The sequence below is a fragment of the Suricata suricatta genome, chromosome 11 (assembly GCF_006229205.1).
Source record: "Suricata suricatta isolate VVHF042 chromosome 11, meerkat_22Aug2017_6uvM2_HiC, whole genome shotgun sequence".
NCBI lineage: Eukaryota > Metazoa > Chordata > Mammalia > Carnivora > Herpestidae > Suricata > Suricata suricatta.
Window position 1 is genome coordinate 96377339 of NC_043710.1, and position 21189 is coordinate 96398527.

General features: G+C 39.9%; 1 protein-coding gene across 2 annotated transcripts in view; it reads right to left on the reverse strand.

Moving 5' to 3' along the window:
* The window catches only part of DYNC2H1 (dynein cytoplasmic 2 heavy chain 1), a 312370-nt gene that overhangs the window by 65832 nt on the left and 225349 nt on the right, over positions 1-21189 (reverse strand). For both annotated transcript variants that reach the window (XM_029956592.1, XM_029956591.1), the window contains 2 exons: positions 15508-15624; positions 2344-2553 (listed from right to left, as the gene is read on the reverse strand). In XM_029956592.1, coding sequence (XP_029812452.1) covers positions 2344-2553; positions 15508-15624 — 327 coding nt within the window. The remainder of the gene's footprint in view (positions 1-2343; positions 2554-15507; positions 15625-21189) is intronic.

Genomic DNA, 21189 nt, shown 5'->3' on the forward strand with positions numbered 1-21189 from the left:
AAAGAGACTAAATGTCCATCACCTAATGAGTGCATCAAGAAGATGTGGTATATATACACAATGGAGTACTACATGGCAATGAGAGGGAATGACATATGGCCCTTTGTAGGAAAGTGGATGGACCTCGAGGGTGTCATGCTAAGCAAAATAAGCCAGGCAGAGAAGGACAGAAACCATATGTTTGCACTCATAGGTCTAACAGGAAAACAGGAGAAACCTAATGGAGGACCAGGGGGAGGGGAAGAGGGAAAGAGAGTTGGGGAGAGAGAGGGATGCAAAACTTGAGAGACTATTGAATGCTGAGAATGAACTGAGGGTTGAAGGGGAAGGGGGAGGGGGGAAAAGAGATGGTGGTGATGGAGGAGGGCACTTAAGGGGAAGAGCACTGGGTGTTGTATGAAAAACAATTTGAAAATAAAATATTATAGAAAAAACCCCCAAAAAACATAAAAGCAAAGTTTAGAGAGGTTTATGTGACCGGCACACAGCTACTAAGTGGCAGACAGACCTATTCCACAGGCCATATTCTTCGCCATTTTGTGCCAGTATTTCTATCTAAAAATATTCTTATTGCCTATAGAATTTAATCCCAACACCTTTTCTTTGGCTTTTTGAAAGCCTGAAAATCTGATCTAAGCTTAATTGTCTACACTTCACTATACACGAGTCCCATTGAACTCTTGTTCTCTACTGCACAAGTGGTGTTCCTCAATCAGTGCTAGTCTCCTCTGTCATTTAATTCAACTGTAATTAAACGTAATACCAGATATCTTGCCCTTAGGCAGCATGTAGTTGGGTTTTAAAGAAATGCACTTTCATGAAGATTAAAATTTTGATCGATTTAAATCCTTTATATTTATTACGGAAAGTAGACCTGCCTAGGTTCAAGTCCTGACTCCACGTCTACCGGTATATGGGTAAGCCTCTGGGTACGTTACCTCACACGGCTCTGTCTCAGGATGCTCACCGAGAACAGCAGAACAGTAGCACCACCTTGTATTGTTAATGTGGTGATTAATGAGCTAATTAATGTAGAGTTCTCCAAAGCTCTTACAATCCTGTGATTCCTTGAAATGCTAAGAATCTTTCATGATAGGTAATGTATCTATTTTACATTAAAAATAAATTAGATACAACCTATAGCATAATATACTACTTACTACAGTACTTTGATTATGATTGATTCACGTAGTTCTAGTAACGCTATCTTTTATGTTCAAACAGACAAGATTTTAAGTCGAACATCAGCATTTTCTCTGTATGAGGGTAAACAGGGTCGGGGCAATGGGAAAACAAAACTCTTTTCTGTGTAAATTCCTACAGAATGCTGTGAAATCTTTTCCAGATGCTAAGTTCTGCAGGATTTATATTCTCCAAACACTAAAGTAAATCTATGGCAGATCCTCTAATTGTTGTGTTTCTACCAGAGATCTGTAATACATGGATTTTACTGACATTTAAAATGATTTATTCAGCAAGAGACATGCTGATTTCCCTTTCTTCTGCTAAAAGTACCTTGATTTTTCCACTGGAGAACCATACTTCCCTTTCTTGCAGTGTACATGTTAACAGATGAAGCTGAATCGATCTCCAGCTGCCAGGACGGGCATTCAGGTGAAGCCCTAGCCAATGAGAGCTTTGCAAATCCTGCCCAGAGAATGATCAAGGGACTACACAAGCCAACCAGTTTGGATTAAAGCTAATCCCAAGATTTTTGCTTGAGTTACCAGGAAAAAGGTTTCCTTTCTGTTGGACTTGAAGCTCAGAGGATAATAAGACTCAGACTGCCAGGACACCACCATGTACAGAGAACCTGCCCCAAAGTGAAATCAGTATACATATAAACACACATACACACACATATACACACACGTATACACACACACACATACATATCCACCCATACATGCATACATACACACACACATATACACACACAATACACATACACATGCATGCATATACATATCCATACATATATACACACATACATTTACACATATACACATCCATCCACACATACATCCACATACACACATATGTGAATATATTCACCCATGTATGTGTGTGTGCACTCACATACAACATGACTAGAGAGGTGGATAAATAACACAAGCTAAGACCATAAAGACAGTTTCAAGCCCCTGCATTAAGCCAACTTCAGGCTGGCTCCCCCGCATCCTCCATGTACAGCAGCCAATGAATTCCTATCTGGCTTCAGCCAGTTGGCCTTGGATTTTCTGTTACTATTGACTGCAAGACTTGACAAACATACATGAAGTTTCACTTCAATATGAAACTTTCAATAATGAAATAAAAACACGTGTCTTTAATCAGGCTTACCTTTTGGTTTAGTAAAGCACTCGCGAGTTTCTGTACTTCTGCACTCAGTAAGGTAGTCCCTCTGATGACTTTGCTGAGAGCGGCAAGAGACTGGTGGACACTCTGCACCAAGCGGACAGCATTGAACTGCTCCAGGACGATAAAGGACAGTACTGGAGACCCTTGTCGATCCTTAGGCGGAGACACCTTCTGATGGATCAGGTTTGAGTTCTAGAAGAACAGTAAGCCATGTCATCCTGCTGCAAAGGCTGCACAAACCACTGACACCGCAACACCTCACAAGCTACTAAGACCTTCTGTGGTCGCGTGCTGCTTGGAAACCCTGTTGACCCATGGTGGCCACATGTGTTACATCTGGAAGCACACAGGAAGGGGGTTCAGGGGGTGGAAAGTGGTTTGGGGGGCCACGCTGAGGAGCAGAGGTCCACACAGCAGGAAAAGGGGGAACAGAGGCCCCTGTGAGCCAATGCAGAGAGCACAGGACAGCTACCCTATGAATGCAGAGAAAAAAATCTCGCTTTCAAACAAATGTGAACAGATATTGAATTCAAATATGTACGAGCTAAAATCACCATGAATAAATTACAACACCCATACAGCATAATTTCTGTTGAAACTACAGAGGGATTACAGTTGTTTATTTTTAAAGAAGAGCCTTTTTCTAATGATTAAATATATTTGAGTAAATTGTGTTTCATTGAAGAATGGCTTTGACATTCTGAAGTTCATCTTGTCATTAAAAAGCTAAGTATATTCAGAGAAAATCATGTCATTATGGAGCTGCTGGGGGCAAAGGTTGTGGATATTTAAATCTTTACTATTAAGCAAGGATTACCTTTTAGACAAGAAAAGCTAACTTAACTGGGTACAATACAGGTGTGAATCCAGGGTTTTGTGTTTTAACTAAAATCTTTTCTAAGCAGGATACTGTATTAAACTTAAGGAAAACAGATGATTCATGAAACGAGTGTTGTTTTATTTTTAATAGAGATTTTAGGAAATGGTTCCTTCTCAGAGAGGATTTTTGTCACCCATGGAAATTTCAGCATTGACTAGGCCAGAGGTTAGCATGTTTGCCCACAAAGGTCCAGCAAGCACACATGCCAGGCTTTGTGGGTCCTAAGTTCTCTGCCATAATTACTCGACTGCGTTTTTGTGATGTCTAAGCGGCCACAGAAGGCACAGAAGCAGACAGGTGAGGTGGGGTTTCAATAAACTACTTCCAGAAAATGAGGGCAGATGTGCCCCTTGGGCGGCAGTTTGCCAGGCTCTCAGGGATCACATCACTGACTCGTGGACTGGTCTACGTGACATCAAGGCCCTTTCCTGATCTGCGACTCAATGACACCGGTAAGACAACGTCTCTGGCGCATTTACCCACGGCGCACACCAACAGTGACCAACAAGTGCACAGAGGTGGTGGGTTTTTCTTGGTCACATGACCATGTCTTTGTCCAAGATACTTTTTCTAGGATAAGGAAGATATTAAAAGACTCAACATACAATCATTTTAAAAAGCAAAAAAGGAAACCAGAAACAGACACAACAGGTAGATGGTTCTACAAAGGTTACAGAAAAGGGGGTAATATCTTCATCTCCATGTGGCAGAAAGTTTACTTTTGCCCTCAGGTAACTTTTCATTCTTCTCAGATCTTTATTTCCTAAAATCTCTCTGTGACAGAAACAGCCTTTCCCAAGTCTTAGTCCCTATGACTAAGCCCAAACCAAGAGTGTACGCCACTCAACTACAGAAATGAGTGTGTGACTTAGGGCTTCACTAATGGAGCGCTCCATTCTCCTGATCACGGACAGGGTCAGGGAGGGCACACAGCAGATGAGAGAGACTCCAGGGTAGTGCGGATCCTGCTGGGCCTCCGGATAGGAGGCAATGGTTTTTTTTCCAGCGGCCAGAACCTAAGAGATTCCAAGGTAGAGAACAGGTGCTGTCGTTCAGAGACAACAGGGGGACGGCTCTTTCGGTCAAACACACACACGTAACATGTACGTGTAATACATACATAAACACATTCTTAATCAGACACGTGTATGTACCACGTACGTGTTATATATAAATGCATTCCTAATCAGACACATGTACTGAATATGTGTAATACATATATAAACATTCTTAATCAGACACACGTACTATATATGTGTAATACATATATAAACATTCTTAATCAGATACATGTACCACATACATGTAATACATACATAAATGCATTCCTAATCAGACACACATATGTAACACATACAATATATATATATGTGTGTGTTCTTAATCAGACATACGTATGTAACGGTACGTGTAATATGTAAAAGCATTCCTAATCAGACACACACATGCAACATGTACATGTAATACATATACAAATGCATTCCTAATCACACACACGTATGTGCCATGTATGTGTAATGCATGCATGTATAAATAAATTCTTAATGAGAAAGATTAAAAGTTTGACATTCCTGAAAGAAATTATGTCTCACCAGAAGTAGATTTCTGACAAGACTATGGAAGGGAGAGGAAAGGCAGGACACAGAAAATAAAACAGGATTAAGTTCTAAAAGCAAGTTCTAAGGGCAGAGAGATCGGACAGACCACTTCCCAAGACAGACAGCTGCTCTGTCATTTATTTCACTGAATTTAATGCCACTTATTTGTCAAACACAGCTTTACTAAACTTGGAAACGACTATTCCTAGGACCATGCCAATTTACTGAATGGATCAAAGGAAACCAAACCAGACCTGTTTTAAGCCCATTTCATGTAGTTTGGTTACATTTAGTTTCATTTAGTTTAGTTACAATTAGTTATAATTAATATTAATGGAGCAAGCAGAGCTCAACCAGACAGGTGTGTGCTCATCACCCAATAAACTGTTTAGATCACACGTGTTGAAAAATTACAATGCAGGACATAGCCCTGCTCATGACAAGGACAGCAAGCAAAGTCAAGGCTGAAACAAAGGGAGGACGGAGGGGTGGGGCACGTTATATCTTCTTTGAAGAAAACTGAGAGGAACCTAGGGAGGCTAATAAAAAAAAAGGAGCTTTTGTTTTAAATATAAGTTATTTGCTAATTTTACATGCCTTGAAAATGTAACTTAGATGTACAAACCTAAGATGTCCACTGTTGTACAGCCGGCAACTGCCCAAGGAGGAAGGCACAGCTGGCCGAGTCACTGCAAATGGCACCTTCCCCTTGTCCACACCCCTAGATTCTTTGACAGCCATTTTCACATCAAATTGGGTATGTACAATAAGATGTTAATTTTTTTTAATTTGTCCCTTGTACAAACAGAACATTAAAAGACCATATTTACTCCTGGGCAAGTGACTTTCAGAGGTGATCTGCTCGTGACTGGGGGACAGGGATGGCCCTGCACAGGCAATCTGCTCCGTGACCGGGCCGACGGCACGGCCCTGCTGCTCTGCGCAGCTAAGGATGACGCAGCCACCACAGGCTTGCTCTGGGACACCTAACAGACCACGGGATTTAAGGCAGGAATGACTAACATTCTAGGGGCGGGAGCATGTGCCAGGCCAATATGAGTTATATGTGAAGTTATCTTGTTACATACCAACAGCTTCAGCAACACAAAAAGCAGAGAGAGAAGAGTGGATTCCAAACAATGAACAAACGTCCCTGGACCTGAAAATTTATAACTGGCTGACTTGTCTTTTCTTCTGTGCCCTGCTAAAAATGATACGACAATGAAATGTCTCAGAAAAACAACAGGACAGCACAAGAAGCTGGTGTGTGTGCACGCTGTTTGCAAGTCTGTAGTGAGTGAACTGGTTCATGACGTTGAGGCTACACAGAGCACTCAGGTTTGTTTCAGGGCACAGAGCCAGTGAGAACAATTCCAACACTGACTACGTTACTGAACAGAGCAGGGCAGGCTACAAAGTGCAATCACTTACGGGACATACAACTTATTTTGCAAGTGCTCAAAGTGAGAAATAGTTTCTGCTTCTATTTTCTGCTGTAAACTACTACGTTGAATAAAATATTAAAGCATGTTCTTCAACACACCTGAAAGCAACCTTGAGAGAAAGAATTATTCAGCAATGAAGTGCTGAGTATTCAATTTTCATCTTTATTAAAATCATCCTGAATGCAAACACAAGGTATTCTGGATTAGAAATCTCACTTATTAATGACCACACAGTAAGTAATAAGTGTGTTGTTCCTGTCCTTGTCCCTTGTCCAAGGCCTTCCCTTCGGGAGGCCAGGTCAGCCAGATCCCCCAGGGTGAGGGACACAGGGGACCAGGGGACAGGAGCCTGGTCATGCTCTGCTTCTACAGACTTTCTATCTCCCTCCAAAGATACTGTTCTAGGAGATGTAATGGGCTTGAATTCTAACCAACACGGTGGTGGGTGTGTAAATAAAAATCTCTCCAGGAGCCAAGACAATTTAAGTTTGGGCTTTAACCTTTACAATCTGTAAAAAACCAGAAAGAATGCTCTGGTCTCCCCAGCACCTTGGGGCTTAGGAATGAGTCAGGTCTAACCTTGGGTCCTCTCCAAGAAATAATAACGGTTTTATTATCCTTTCTGATCAGAGCAATTATCTAGACAAATGGCTCCAATGCTAATTCTCGTGGTATGTGAAATAAGACTTGGGCTTTTTATGGTAACACTGAGAAATCTAGAAAGGGTTTTGTGTCCCTGCACTGCAAGTGAGAGAATGATGAGCAAGGCCCCGAAGCTCACCACGCTGGTGAGCCTGAGCTTCTGCACTCACAGATGTGGGCTGTGAGACCAGGGGTAAGGTCCACTATCTGGTCAACGGAGAGGGCAAATAGATGCCCCCCCCCCATACTGAAATCCTGAATGATTACACTGTCAGTAGAAGAGTGAAACAGAAATAAGCTGCCTTCACTTCTGTCCAAGGACTATTAGGGAAATTGCATAGTCAAAATTTGGTAGTAACTGGAATGGGGAGTGTATATTTAGAACTCTCTCCTCAAAAAAATAATTATCACAGTTGGCACTTTACTGTTAAGTCTGTGTGTACTACTTTGGAGGTTCTAATAAACATCAAGAGAATAATTTATTTGTATAGTTCCAGACTAGTGGCATCTCAAAGTATTTGAGAGGTGCATGATGCTGCCCCAACCCTACATTCTAAACCGACTGGCACAATACATTTGAATTCTAGGCTACCAATAACTCTAAGTTACCGAAATAATTACAGGTCATGGTTTAAAAAAATCCAAATCCTATACAAGTAAATAAGGCACCATCAAGTTATCATATACAATGAGGAAAGGATCAAATTCACAAAGACTTCAGATATTGGAATAATCACACACAAACAAAGCAATTATGGTGTTTCTAAAACTGACAGATTCTTTAAAAAACAAGAAGATCTGGAAAAAAAACCAAACTTTAAAAAATTAAAAATTATTGGAGTGCCTGGCTGGTGGCTCAGTCAGTTAAGCCTCTGACTTCGGCTCAAGTCATGAATGATCTCTGAGTTGAGTTTGGGCCCTAGTGTTTTGATTTCATATAATTCAAAAACTGACAGTAAAAAGCCATTTTGTAAATGTATGAGTTGTGAACAAAACATTTAAAAATCTTAAAGAACGTAATTTGAACGTGGCAGTCAATCACAGCACAATACACATTCTTTTCAAAGATAACATGGAAAACATTTTCATAACGGTATTTCATAAAGATACACTAGCCCATAAGGCAGGTCTCAACAAGTCTGAAAAGATGAGTGTCACAGGACAGCATTCTCTGATCACAACATAGAGTAGAAATCCGTGACTACAAAGTAGCCAGGCAAGCCTCTCATGAATAAAAATGCATTATGGAAATTGAAATCATAACACAATTTAGAAATCTAAAACAGAGTAATGAAAGCACAAAAGTAAAAATTTGAGGTATACAGTTGAAACTGTGTTTAAGTTAAGAAAAAGAGGAGAGGGGAATCCCTGAAGTAAAACCCCAGTCCAGAGGCAGACAGAGCAGAAGGAAGAAGAAAGGAGAAGCACGCCCAGCTCCTGGAGGGGAGACAGTTCCTCAGCTCCAATCAACCCACTTTTCTATTCTTTCTGCAGCTCTGTGACGCCCAGGCTGAGACTTCCCAAAGTGAGGGTCTCTTCGTCAGCTGCGGCCCCATGCAGTTCTGCCACCTGGAATTTCCAGAGGAGAAAGAAAAGCCCAGCGGCTTCTCCCACGGGTGCCCCTGTCAACAGCTGTCAGCTGCAGAGGCTACCTCGCTTCCGAAGGGGCAGCGCCCTCCTGCACCTGAGCCCCCTACCCCTGCGGGCCCTTCCCTGAGGCTCTGCCTGCTGTTCACCTCAGACTCCTCCGGCAGTCCCCCAGCCAAAAGGAAAGGTGGTTGCTTCCTGCGAAGATCTGCCTCCAATTCTTCCTTTTTGTGTTTTCTGGCCCGGCAACGTCTCTATAACCAATTCCCTATATTAAATCATCTGTTGAAATACCTAGTGTTTTCTAGTGCACTGTCTGCAGTGGAACAGACAGAATGTAAGTTACTGCAAGACACACTCCTTGTCATCAAAAGGTCTGGGTTTGGGGGCAGGGGAGGTTGGGAGGGGTGGTTAGTAAAACTTTACTAAGAACTAAATTCCAAAGGACATCTTCCACTGGAGACTCAATGAGACAGAGGATCATACTTGAGGAGTTTTAGATGTTCGGAAAGAAAAGGCACAAAACAAACAAAACAGCTCCAAGAACAATTGAGAAATACTTGTATCCAACAAAGGTACATATTATAGATGTGTTCCCTATGTTAAATTTTCTGAAACCAGGATACAGTAATCTTATATGATTTCACCTTAATTAAAAGGGAAGAAAATTGAAAAACAGTCAGAATAATAAATTTAAAAGATAATTTTAGTTTAAGAATATTAGAAAGTCTGAATCTTATTATTTATTCTAAAATTCTCTATTTTAATTGCAATGCATTATTTTAAGATCAAGCTATTGAGTCTACAAGATTAACATGACAAACATCCAATCTACCATCTGGAAAAAGGAACAGTAAAATAGTTACCAGATCAACAGTTCAATTGTCGTTCAGAAAAAACGCTATCACCAACTTTTCCCCCAACAATTCTACCAGCCTAAAAGAGATAGTTTATATGTACCACTTATCAGATGGGTAATTTCAGTGAGAGTTATTGTGAGTTCTCCAGCCATATAAAGGAGATGTAAATTGGTCCGAATGTCAGGAATTTTTATCAGGTATCACCATCAACCAGGTATTGAAAAGTGATGAGTGGTAGCTCACGCAATAATAAGTTTAAAGCATGAACTGATCTTTCAAATGCAAACATGCATAATATGAAATGAGGTAAGGTCTTCTATTTGTTAAACTTTCAATATTCTGCTCATTAAATTATTGTTTTTCAAATTACTATTCTTAGTCAAGATCCTAAGAAAAATGTCACAAAAATAAGAGATGTTACTAAATTATGCATCTGAACTATTTAAAAAATGACATGACATAAATGATTAACAAAGTGATGATAAAAGTTATAATTACATATTTATATGTATTTTTTCCTGAAATAGATATAATCACTAATGCAGTCACTAAAAATTTAGAGACTTGAACACAGCCATGTTATCGGTACCATTAGGGCTTGGTACACTAAGCTTTTACAAAGCCACAAATCTTTAAAAAATTAAGAACAAAATTTCAATCTCTTTAGAGTTTGTGTTTTTGAAACTATTCACATCCATGTTTTATGAGATTGGCACAAGAGTCCTACGTTGATGGGTTCTGCGTGGGAGACGTCTTGGACGCCTCTCTTGCTCTGGAGGATGAAGTGGACCCACTCCAGCCTGGTCCTGCAGAAGACTTTTGACCCTCCATCTAGGCAATCTGTTTTAAGCATTTTTCATCCCTTGCAGGTTGAAATAACAGACATGGCAGACTCTTCCATCTCTCTGCAACACCATACCTTTTCTTAATCTAGAGAATTTCTTACTCATCATGTAACCTGCCCTGGCTTCCTCTCAGCAGAATTAAACATTCCTTCACCTGGGCTCCCCCAAAAAACATTGTAATATCTATATTTGTTGAGTAATGTTATCAACTCTTAATAAATCATAGCATGTAGCATGTAAGAGGAACATAGACAGATACTTGATGAATGAAAATTGAATTAATGAATGAATGCAGAGAAGAGTTTAACATTCCTTTAAAAAAATTTTTTTTCTAATGTTTTATTTTTGAGAGAGAGAGAGAGAGAGAGAGAGAGAGAGAGAGAGAGAGAGAGAGAGAGAGACACGCAGCGTGAGCAGGGGAGGGTCAGAGAGAGAGATACAGAATCTGAAGCAGGCTCCAGGCTCTGAGCTAGCTGTCAGCACAGAGCCCAATGAGGGGCCCAAACCCACAAACCACGAGATTATGACCTGAGCCGAAGCTGGACGCTCAAGTGACTGAGCCACCCAGGTGCCCCTAACATTCTTTTTTACATAAGAAAAAGCTAAGATAAAGTCCAGAAGTGGTTCCGTTAATGTCTCCTAGCTATTTAGTGGGGAAAGATTAGGACCTGGATGACTCCCTAGTAGTTACTTTTCATAAAATTATTATTATTGCTTAGGTATAATTAGTCTTTAAGTTTAGCTAGTAATTAACTATAACCTGATAGAAATAATGATGACAACCTAAAATAAATGTAGTACTAAGTTGTTTCATTTGAAACATTTATATGCATAAATTTTAAAACCCTTACAAAATAGAATTCCTATTCCTCAGGGCCATATCTTAATTTGCCTAGTTAAAATATGACCTTCATGAGCATTGTTATGCAAGTTATAGATAAATACTTGGGAAACAAGGAGAGGGAAATGAATCACACACAGGGACCTTATCTGTCCATTACTGCTTGCTCCTATGGCGAGCAGACCCAAGGAGACAGGAACCAGACTCGGGAAGTCCTCGCACACAAATCTGCAGTGGTTTGTTCACACAACACTTCAGTCTGCTTTACTGGGAAGATGCTGAGCTGTAAGGCTGGATATGGAGCCATGTGATCAAAACATGTTTTCTTTAGTAAAATAAATGTGATAATAATATGAAATATGATTTGAGGAAGTATATATTAGAAGGAGAGTCAAATTTGAAGTTTTCTGTTATAATCCATATGAAAGAACATAAGTCTATATTACAGCAATAAATTCAGGAAGAAAATGGCAGGGATAAATAAAAAATTGTAATGGAATGAAATGTAAAATACTCGATACATTAATATATATGGCCAGTACAAATTTAATATAATGGTAACTTTAAAATAATCTACATTTATCTTACAAAGAAAAGTTAGAATAAAGTTTTAAAAGTCATGCTGGCTTCTGGACAAGATAGCAAACTATCTCCCACTTGTGAATCCCGTCTTGGACCAAACAAGAGAATACTAAGCCAGAAGATGGCACATCAAGAACGGGAGACACGTGGGAGACCCTTGGACGTGGCAGGGTGTGGCGACCCGCAGCTGAGGAGGACTGGGTGCCATGGATGGGGCCAGGCTGGGGAGAACTTTTGGTTGCTGACTTTTACTAGTGCCCTGAATGGATCACTGTTCAACAACTTATCACCACTTCAGGGCTGAAAACAGTGGTGGTAAGCCACGCCCATGGATAGGAAGGTACCTGATATTACACAGCATGTAGTCCAGTTGATGTGGGAAACAGAGTTCAACAAGTTTTAGTAGAAAGGATGGCACTTGGAATTGCAAGTGCTCAGATTATCAAACAGAATAGATACAAAAAAAAATCCACACCTATTTATATTATGGTGAAATTTAAGGAACTCAGAGACAGAATTCTCTTAGAGGGAAAATATAAATAAGTTACAAAGAAATAAGAATTGAACTAAACAGGGAACTTCTTCACTAAAAAGACAGATGATAATCTTACATCCAAAGGAGCTAGAAAAAGAACAAACAATCCCAAAATCAATAAAAGGAAGAAAATATAAAGATGAAAACAGAAATAAGTGATACAGAAACTAAAGAAACAATAAAAGAGATCAATGAAACCAGGAGGTGGTTCTTTGAAAAGTTCAAAAAAAAAAAAATGGAAAACCCTTAGCCAGACTCATAGAGAGAGAGAAAGAGAGAGAGAGAAAGAACTCAAACAAAATCAGAAATGAAACAGGAAAAATAACAACTGATACCACAGAAATACAAACAATTATAAGAGAATATTATGAAAAATTATATGCCAACAAATTGGACAACTGGGAAGAAATGGATAAAGTCCTAGAAACATATCACCTCCCAAAATTGAAGCAGAAAGAAATAGAAAATTTGAACAGACTGATTACCAGCCATGAACCTGAATCAGTAATCAAAAAATTCCCAGTAAACAAATGTCCAGGACAAGATGGCTTCACACATGAATTCTACCAAAAAAAGAAGAGTTAATACCTATTCTTCTCCAACTATTCCAAAAAACAGAGAAGGAAGAAAAATCCCCATATTCATTCTATGAGGCCAGAATGACCCTGATCCCAAATCCAGATAAAGACACCATGAAAAGAAAGAACTACATGCCAATATCTCTGATGAGCATCAATACAAAAATCCTCAACAACATATTAGCAAACTGAATCCAATTATATATTTAATTCACCACCATCAAGTAGGATTTATTCCTGGGATGCAAGAATGGTTCAATATTTACAAATCAATCAACATGATACAGCACATCAACAAGACAAAGGATAAAAACCACAGGGTCATTTCTGTAGATGTAGAAAAACTGTGCGACAAAGTACTACATCCATTCATGATGAAAGCCCTCAACAAAGTAGGTTTAGAGGTAAAATACTACCTCCACATAATAAACGCCTTACATAAAAAAATGCAAGATAACACCACACTTAACTGTGAACTGAGAGCCTTACCCTGCGTTCAGGAAGAGGAGGATATCCACTCTCATCACTTCTACTCAACATACTACTGTCAGGCAAAGCAATCAGACAAGAAAAAGAAATAAAAGGCATCCAACTTCATAAGAAAGAAATAAACTTTTGCTATTTGCAAATGATATGATACAATATATAGAAAACCCAAAGGACTCCACCAAAAAACTGTTTGATAAATGAATTTAGTAAGGTTGCAGAATATAAAATCAATATACAGAAATCAGTTGCAATTCTCCACACTAACAATGAAGTAACAGAAAGAGAAATTAAGAAAACAGTGCCATTTACAACTGTACTAAAAATAATCAAATACCTAGGAATAAACTCAGCCACGAAGGTGAAAGACCTGTACTCTGAAAACCATAAAAAGTACTGATGAAAGAAACTGAAATTGATACAAGAAGGAAAAAGGAAAAACATTCCATGCTCATGAATTAGAAGAACAAATACTGTTAAAGTGTCCATACTACCCAAAGTAAAAGACTATGAGGTCTGTGTCCAGTCTTGGAGCATGCTTGTGTGTACACTCATATTCTCTCTCTCTCTCTCTCTCTCTCTCTCTCTCTCTCTCTCACACACACACACACACACACACACACACACACACACGGCCCTAAAAACTTGAAATTGCCATTCCACACACCTTGAGCTACTGCACTGGTCCTGTCTTCATAATGGAACGTAATCCTTATATTCCCTCCAGACAGACATCCAGCAGTGTGGAACGGGCCTCTTTCTTCCACCCACCCATCTGACACCACCTGAGAGGACCCTGACTGTCCAGCAGCTCCCAGTGCCACGACTACATTTCACACAAAAGGAAGTTCACACTGTTAGTGCCTACGCACTAAATAGATGTCAGCGCTGGCCAACCATTCTTACTGATATTGTCCTGCATTCAAGTCCACTTTACAAAGCGGAAGTAGTTTTTTCTTCCCCGTTTCTGTGGAAGGTTATGATAAAACCAGTTTATGATGCATAAAAGCTGCAAATTAACCCCAAAAGCATGATCATTTTCTATCTTTTTTTAGTTTCAAACAATGTGAACACAGCTCAAAAACCTAATTCTAAACATAACACAGGTTTTAAAATTTATAAAATACAATTTCTTTGTAAAATCAAGTCTTCTGAAAGAGAAATGTGGTAAAACATCTGTGTATAATAAAGGATTGTGGCACTAAATGCATTTAACTTACCATACTTCCCCTACTGGTTATTAAAGAAAAGCAAAGGCTGGTCTAAGAACAGAGTGGATAAGAATAGTAACTTCACTATGAACTAGTACAAAGAATGGATCAGGACCATGATTCCACAGCCAAGAATAAGTGCAAGGTGATTACCTGTGCTTCTTAGGCTGGAGGGCACATGGCGTGGGATGCCGGGGGACGTGGTGGGACACCTGGGGACATGGCATCGTGTGTCTCAGGCTGAGGGGCGGTCAGCGAGGGACACTGGAGGACGTGGCACTGTTCATGCTCTACTTTCTCCTCCCACTGACAGTGTCCAGCTTTATCAGTGGGATGACCCAAATAGAAGTGGTGATGCCAGTTAGTTGGGGGTCAGTGCTTACTGGCACTCCTGACACTCCCCAATTGTTGAGAATGTCCTAACAACTCAAAATCACAATACTGTATGGTTTGAGAATTTTGAATTTTTAGAAAATTTTAACCTTTTTCATAGGTTCTGAAATCAGCTTTGTTGGACTTCCCTTATTTTAAAAGGTTAGATCTGATCTACAGACATTTCTACAGCAATACTAAACTGATGGACTGTATACATAAATCCCTACTCAATAAGAACAGGAATCACAAAATGCTGATGGCTGCCTAGTGAGCAAGCAACTACTACACTCGCTACCATAACTGGTCTGCAATACAAAACCAGGTGGATTCCAGCTGAGGGACCGGGTTTCCTCAGCACTTTGAGTCCTGTGAAAATACCACCTTTACCAGCCGTCACTGCCTTGACAGAGGAGAGAGAAGGCCAGCAAAGAGCACACCGATGCACAGCAGGCACAGGGACGCCCCGGCACATCACCAGGTATAATTCCAGGGGTCACCCTGCTTCCTGGGCTCATCTGCTTCTTTTACTATTATGTCCTCACCTCCTTCCAAGATACTGGTGTACATTAAAGGCAGATCAATGCAGAATTTTACCAACAGGGACAACTGGGGGATAAAACTGGGGAAAAAAGGACAGGGAGAGAAAAGGGGACCCAATCAGAATACTGTTCCAGTACTAACCTGGTTTAGTTTCTTCCAGAGATTGAGGACAGGGGACAGTTCATTAGACCAGATTTCTCTATCAAACTTGCAACCAGCTGTTACTGATCTGCCCAAGATCCTCAACTGTGAAATAACCTGAAAGAAAAATGAAATAGTAAGTAGCAAAAAAGAACAGAGAGAAATAGTATGGATCCAAAAACAGCTATATTTGTTTTATAAAAATAAAGACCAAACATAAGTTTTAATTCCATTATCTCTGTTCAATTGGTTTAATATGTAACTGATTTACTGAAGCAGTCAAAAAATTAAAAAAAATTTTTTTGGTTTGATTAAACTTTATAATTTCAAAATGCTGATTAAAGGTAGTTTTCTGAAAAGAGGAAATGGTAGGAAAGATAGTAAATAGCATGCCAAACCAACATCAAAGAGTAAAACAATTTTAAATTGTTATTTGCTGATACAAATTATTACAAACCCAAGTGTTGAGGCTCTGTATTAATTTTAAGTTGCCATGGAAATGTTTCCTCTGCACTAAGACTCTAATGAAAGACGCACAGACGGTGGGTGCACACGAGGGGAGGCACACGAGGGGAGGCTACTGGAGGTGAGTGAGGCACACAAGGTGGGTGCACACGACGGGAGGCACCCCCTGGGAGGCTACTGGAGGTGAGTGAGGCACACAAGGTGGGTGCACACGAGGGGAGGTACACAGTGCTGCCCGCTTCCTCACTTCGGGCCCCACTTCTGTGACTTTCTGCTGATGCCCAGCATCTCACTATCAATCAATGACTTGCTAGTCCTTCGCCAGGAAGAAGGCAGACGTAACGAGTGTGCTAATGCTGGGGTGTAGGTATCAGGTGTGTGTATAAAATCAGTGTGGTATCTGCAGGCTGTTCTTTACAAATACTTTAACTAAATGTCAAAATTGTGCTCTCATTGCTTATCTGACATAAAATAAATCCAAAACAAAAGGCATGTGTCTTCCCAAGCTACTATTTTAAACATCAACCTTTGCAGTATGTTGACTAAATTTATTTTATTTTTTGAAAGATGTAAAGCGTTTTTCCTTTAACAGATTGGGCTACATTTCATATTTGCTGGATCCTTGTATTAGCAAAGCTCTTAAAAAAATAAGGGCCATAAATCTTTCAAAATCAACACACTACTCAATTGTTAAACATCCGCAATCATGCTGTAAAACTTCAGTTGCGTCTAGAGCTTTTGATTGATTCTCTAATCTTGAAAAAATCCTGGTGATTCAGGGTTTCATTTTCTTTGTTATTCTGATAAATTATTTTCATTTGCTCCAGCTGAACCCTACAACAGCAGCTAATTTATCAGCTTTGCTACAGCACACAACATCGCTAGTTGGTAGTCAGAAGTGCTATTTTAACTCTGGTAACATTAGCTATCACTTATTTGTCATTTTAATTTGTCAAACATGCTAGAAAACAAATAATGCAAAAGGATGTCTAAAGGAAAAAAGATTCAAACTTTTCTACAAGATACTAAGAACTATTTTAAGAATAAAATACTGGCCAGCTCAAAAGGCCATGTTTTCTGTCCTAGAAAAATAATATGTAAGGTTTGCTTTTCTTAATAACACTATAATAATATGCTATCATCTTTAATATACAAATTCATAAAAAGAGTTCAAATATAAAATGAAACATTTTTACACTGAGGATAGACCTATAACTTAGAACTGTAGGCCATCTTTCGTTTTTACAAAATCTTGCATATCTTTTTAAAAAGCATAGGTAATAAAATCTTTCCATTATTTATCTTTTAAACCAATTAGGAACTACTTTATTCGCTAACACTCTTTAAAATGGTGTCAAAGAGGATGAGATTTTCTACAAACAACACATCTGCTTCATTGTTTTTTGTCTTCTTTTGCCATAAAATGCTTCCCTAGTTTTCCTTTCCTTCCCCCATTTGCTCTGTGGCTGGATTCCTCAAGTACTGGTGTTGCACTGACAGACGTCTTATATTTTCTAAGTCACCTCTGGTGTAATCCTTTTTGGAATGAGAGGGAATACAGAATCTGAAAACAAACACTCAACTTATAGTGAGAAAATGGACTGTCAGAGAAACTAAATAAATGACATATTTGTCCAGGGGACGCAGCAGACTAAATGTCTGGAGAAATCCTATAACACTGTATGTGTAAAAATCATGATCACACAACAGAATCAACAAAAACCTTTTAAAATTTATGAATGAGGGACCAGGAACATTAAGGGAAATCTGTATTGTTATTATTCAGGTTTTAATCTTAATTCCGGTGTAGTTAATACAGCATTCTCATAGTCTCACAGCACATCGTGATTCAAGGCCTCGAGTGAGCCGAGGGCTCACCTAGACCTACACACGTCCAGAGGTGGCATGTGCCCTGTGACGTCTGCCCTTCCCTAAGGGCCTGGAGCTTGCTTTGTTGACGTGTTATCCTGAATGACAAGCAGCGCACAGTGACCAACCCAGGAAATTAACAAAGGCAAAGGACTACTAACCAGGCTACTACGTGTCTTATTTCAACTTCGCCAATTTTCCCATAAATGTTCTTTTTCTGTTTAAGGAGAACACTGGATTTATGGAGTTGTAATTTATCCATAGTCCCAACCGAAACAGTGACAGTCAAGGGAAGGCTGTCATACCCTTGACACTTGTGAACAATTCTGGTCAATTATTCTGTAAAATGTCCCCCATGTGAGCCTAATTCCTAAGGGTCAGAGTTCCACAGTTAAGACCCATAAAACCAGATTGGAAAGACAGACACACGCTTTGCTCCACCGTGGCTTTGAGGTGACAGCATGGGCTGCTGGAAACACCGTCATCATGAAAATTCCATAATCAACACCATGAAACTTTAGTGAATGAGACGTTGGAGGAAAATTACAGCAATAAAGGCTTATGTTTACAAAGACACAAAATTTAAAATTGAGCCAAACTTAAATTACAAAGTTGAGAATTTAGTTGGAAGTAACAGGAAAAAAAAAATTTACTAAAAAGAAAACTGATAAAAAAGAGAGCAGATAAAAAAACAAAATTCATGGGCACCTGAATGGCTCAGTCAGTTAAGTGTCTGACTCTTGATTTCAGCTCAGGTCATGATCTCACAGTTGTGAGTTCAAGCCCTGCATCAGGCTCTGCGCTGACAGTGAGGAGCCTGCTTGGGATTCTCTGGCTCACTCTCTCTTTGCCCCTTCCCCTGCTCATGCTCTCTCTAAAAAAAAGTCAGTTTACTGAAAGGACTAACAAAGTCATGAGATTTCTGAGTAGACTGGGTGATACATAAAGATAAAATGAGGTAAAAGTTTATTTTAAAAATCCAATTTTTTAAAAAAATTTTAATGTTTATTTATTTTTGAGAGTAAGAGAGAGAGACAGAGCATGAGTAGGGAAGGAGGCAGAGAGCAAGGGAGACACAGAATCTGAAGCAGGCTCCAGGATCCGAGCTGTCAGCACAGAGCCTGACGTGGGGCTCCAACCCACGAACCGTGAGTTCGTGACCTGAGTCAAAGTCGAGTGCTTAAATGACTGAGCCACCCAGGCGCCCCTAAAAATCCAATTTTTAAAGGAATATAATTACAGATACAGGAGAGACTTAAAGATTACATTAATGACATTATTTTGAGTAGTTTTATGCCATAAAAAAATCACAAATTTGGCCAAGAGAAATTCCTAGATATATATATACTAATACAAGAGCCTCAAGAAATAACAGCAAAACTAAATTGAGCCCATAGTTTAAAAAATTAAATAGAAAGTTAAAAAACACTATTTTAACAGAAACCCCAGACACCAGCAGCTCACTTGAGGGTTCTACCATCACAGGAATTCAGGTATCACACGAACCCATGAGGGACTAGAAAAGGAGTCAAGTAACAGAGGCTAGGAAAAACATTGTACCAGAAATAATAGACCTTCAAGGATCAACTGTAGTCCTGAACACAGACACAAATAAATAACTATCAATCCATCTCCTAAAAAGATCTATATGACAACTTAGAATGTACTGTGTAACCACAGGAAAGGTAAGTCACCACATAAACAGATGAGAGGAAAAAACACAATCCGCAACATAGATCTGCCACTCCGCCGGCACCCAGAGGGGTCTGCTTCTCTGCTACCGGCAAGCCAGGCTCCTCTGCTGACACACTTTGCCTACAATAACATGGCAGAAGTGATATGTGGCTTCCAAAGCCTTCGCTCAGAGAATCAGGAGTTCCTGCTCCGGCCTTGGGGCCCTGAAACAGCACGCCAGCCTCTGGGAGATGGAACCAAGTCACCCCAGCCAGCAGCCAGGGTCGTCTGCAAACATGAGGAAGGCCACAGGGAGCCTTCGGGCCCAGTCAACTCTGCAATGAAGGCAGCCTCACGTGGGAAACTGATGAAAACAAAAAGAAATAACCCAGCCAACCCTCAGAATCCTAAAAAAAAAGTCAGGCAATATGACTCTTTCAAGTCACAAAGTTTTGGGATGGTTTGCTGCGCAGCAAAGACTAACAGAATCATCAAAAACAGAAAAAAAACTCCTTAAACCCATGATGTGGGTTGAATGTTTGAACCCCCGCCCCCAAATTGAGAGGTGAAGCTCCTGTCCCCTGCATTTGGAGATGGGCCTCTGAGGAAGTAGTTAAGGCTAAATGAGGTCCTAAATGTGGGGCTCTGATCTGATGGGGCCAGGATCCACAGAAGAGGAGACACCAGAATGCTCTAAATCAATCTTGGTCTGTCTGCAAACACGCACAGAGGAAAAGCCATGTGAGGCCACAGTGAGAAGACTGCCATCTACAAGCACCAAAAAAATTGAACAAACTTGCCCCTTGATCTCAGACTCCTAGCCTCCAGGACTGTGAAAAAATACATTTCTGTAGTTTAAGCCACCCTGTCTGTGGCAGATGGCCCCCAGCTTGGGACAGCTCTACTGAACATTTTTCAATTTGACAATACTGAAACACGATACACACTCAGTAGGAACCACATACCAAATTCTGATCTTCTCCTGGGCTCCCGACATATGCCACGATGCTCCCTCAGGAAGCTGGGTGGCCGTGTGGCATACAAGTGTATTGCAAGGGAGAATGACCAACACACTCACAACCACAGTGTTCACGGTCAGAGCAGTACTCCATGGCTACAGGACACATTCGACACCTTATTCTACAATGGGCTTTGCACTGGAGGACTGTGTCTGACACTCACATAAGTGTTTTGAGCAGGCTGAAGGGAGGCGAAATAAGCTATGATGTTTAATAGATCAGGTGTATTAAATGCATTTTCCACTTAAAATATTCTCAGCTTAGGGTTGGCTGACCAAGATATAACACCACTATAAGTCAAGAAAGATCTGTGTACTGTTTAAAAAAAAAACCCAGGCAGATTAATGCAGTCTTATAAGTGGTATCCACAAAACACAAGCAGATATTAAAATCTGAATTCAAATGTTAGAAAGCCTTTAAAATCGGAGCCAGATAGGAATGCTGACTATCATGACTTTTACTCAACAATGCACACAAGGATCTAGCTATCCCAAGAAAACAAGAAAAGGCAGTTAAATGTAGAAAGATTGGAAAAGGAAAAAGTCTTAAATCGTTTTTCTCAGACAATAATTTACCAAAAAATGAAGTAACTCATAATATTTTCATATATTATATTCATGCTACATAAACTATATATTTTTCTACTTGCATTTGA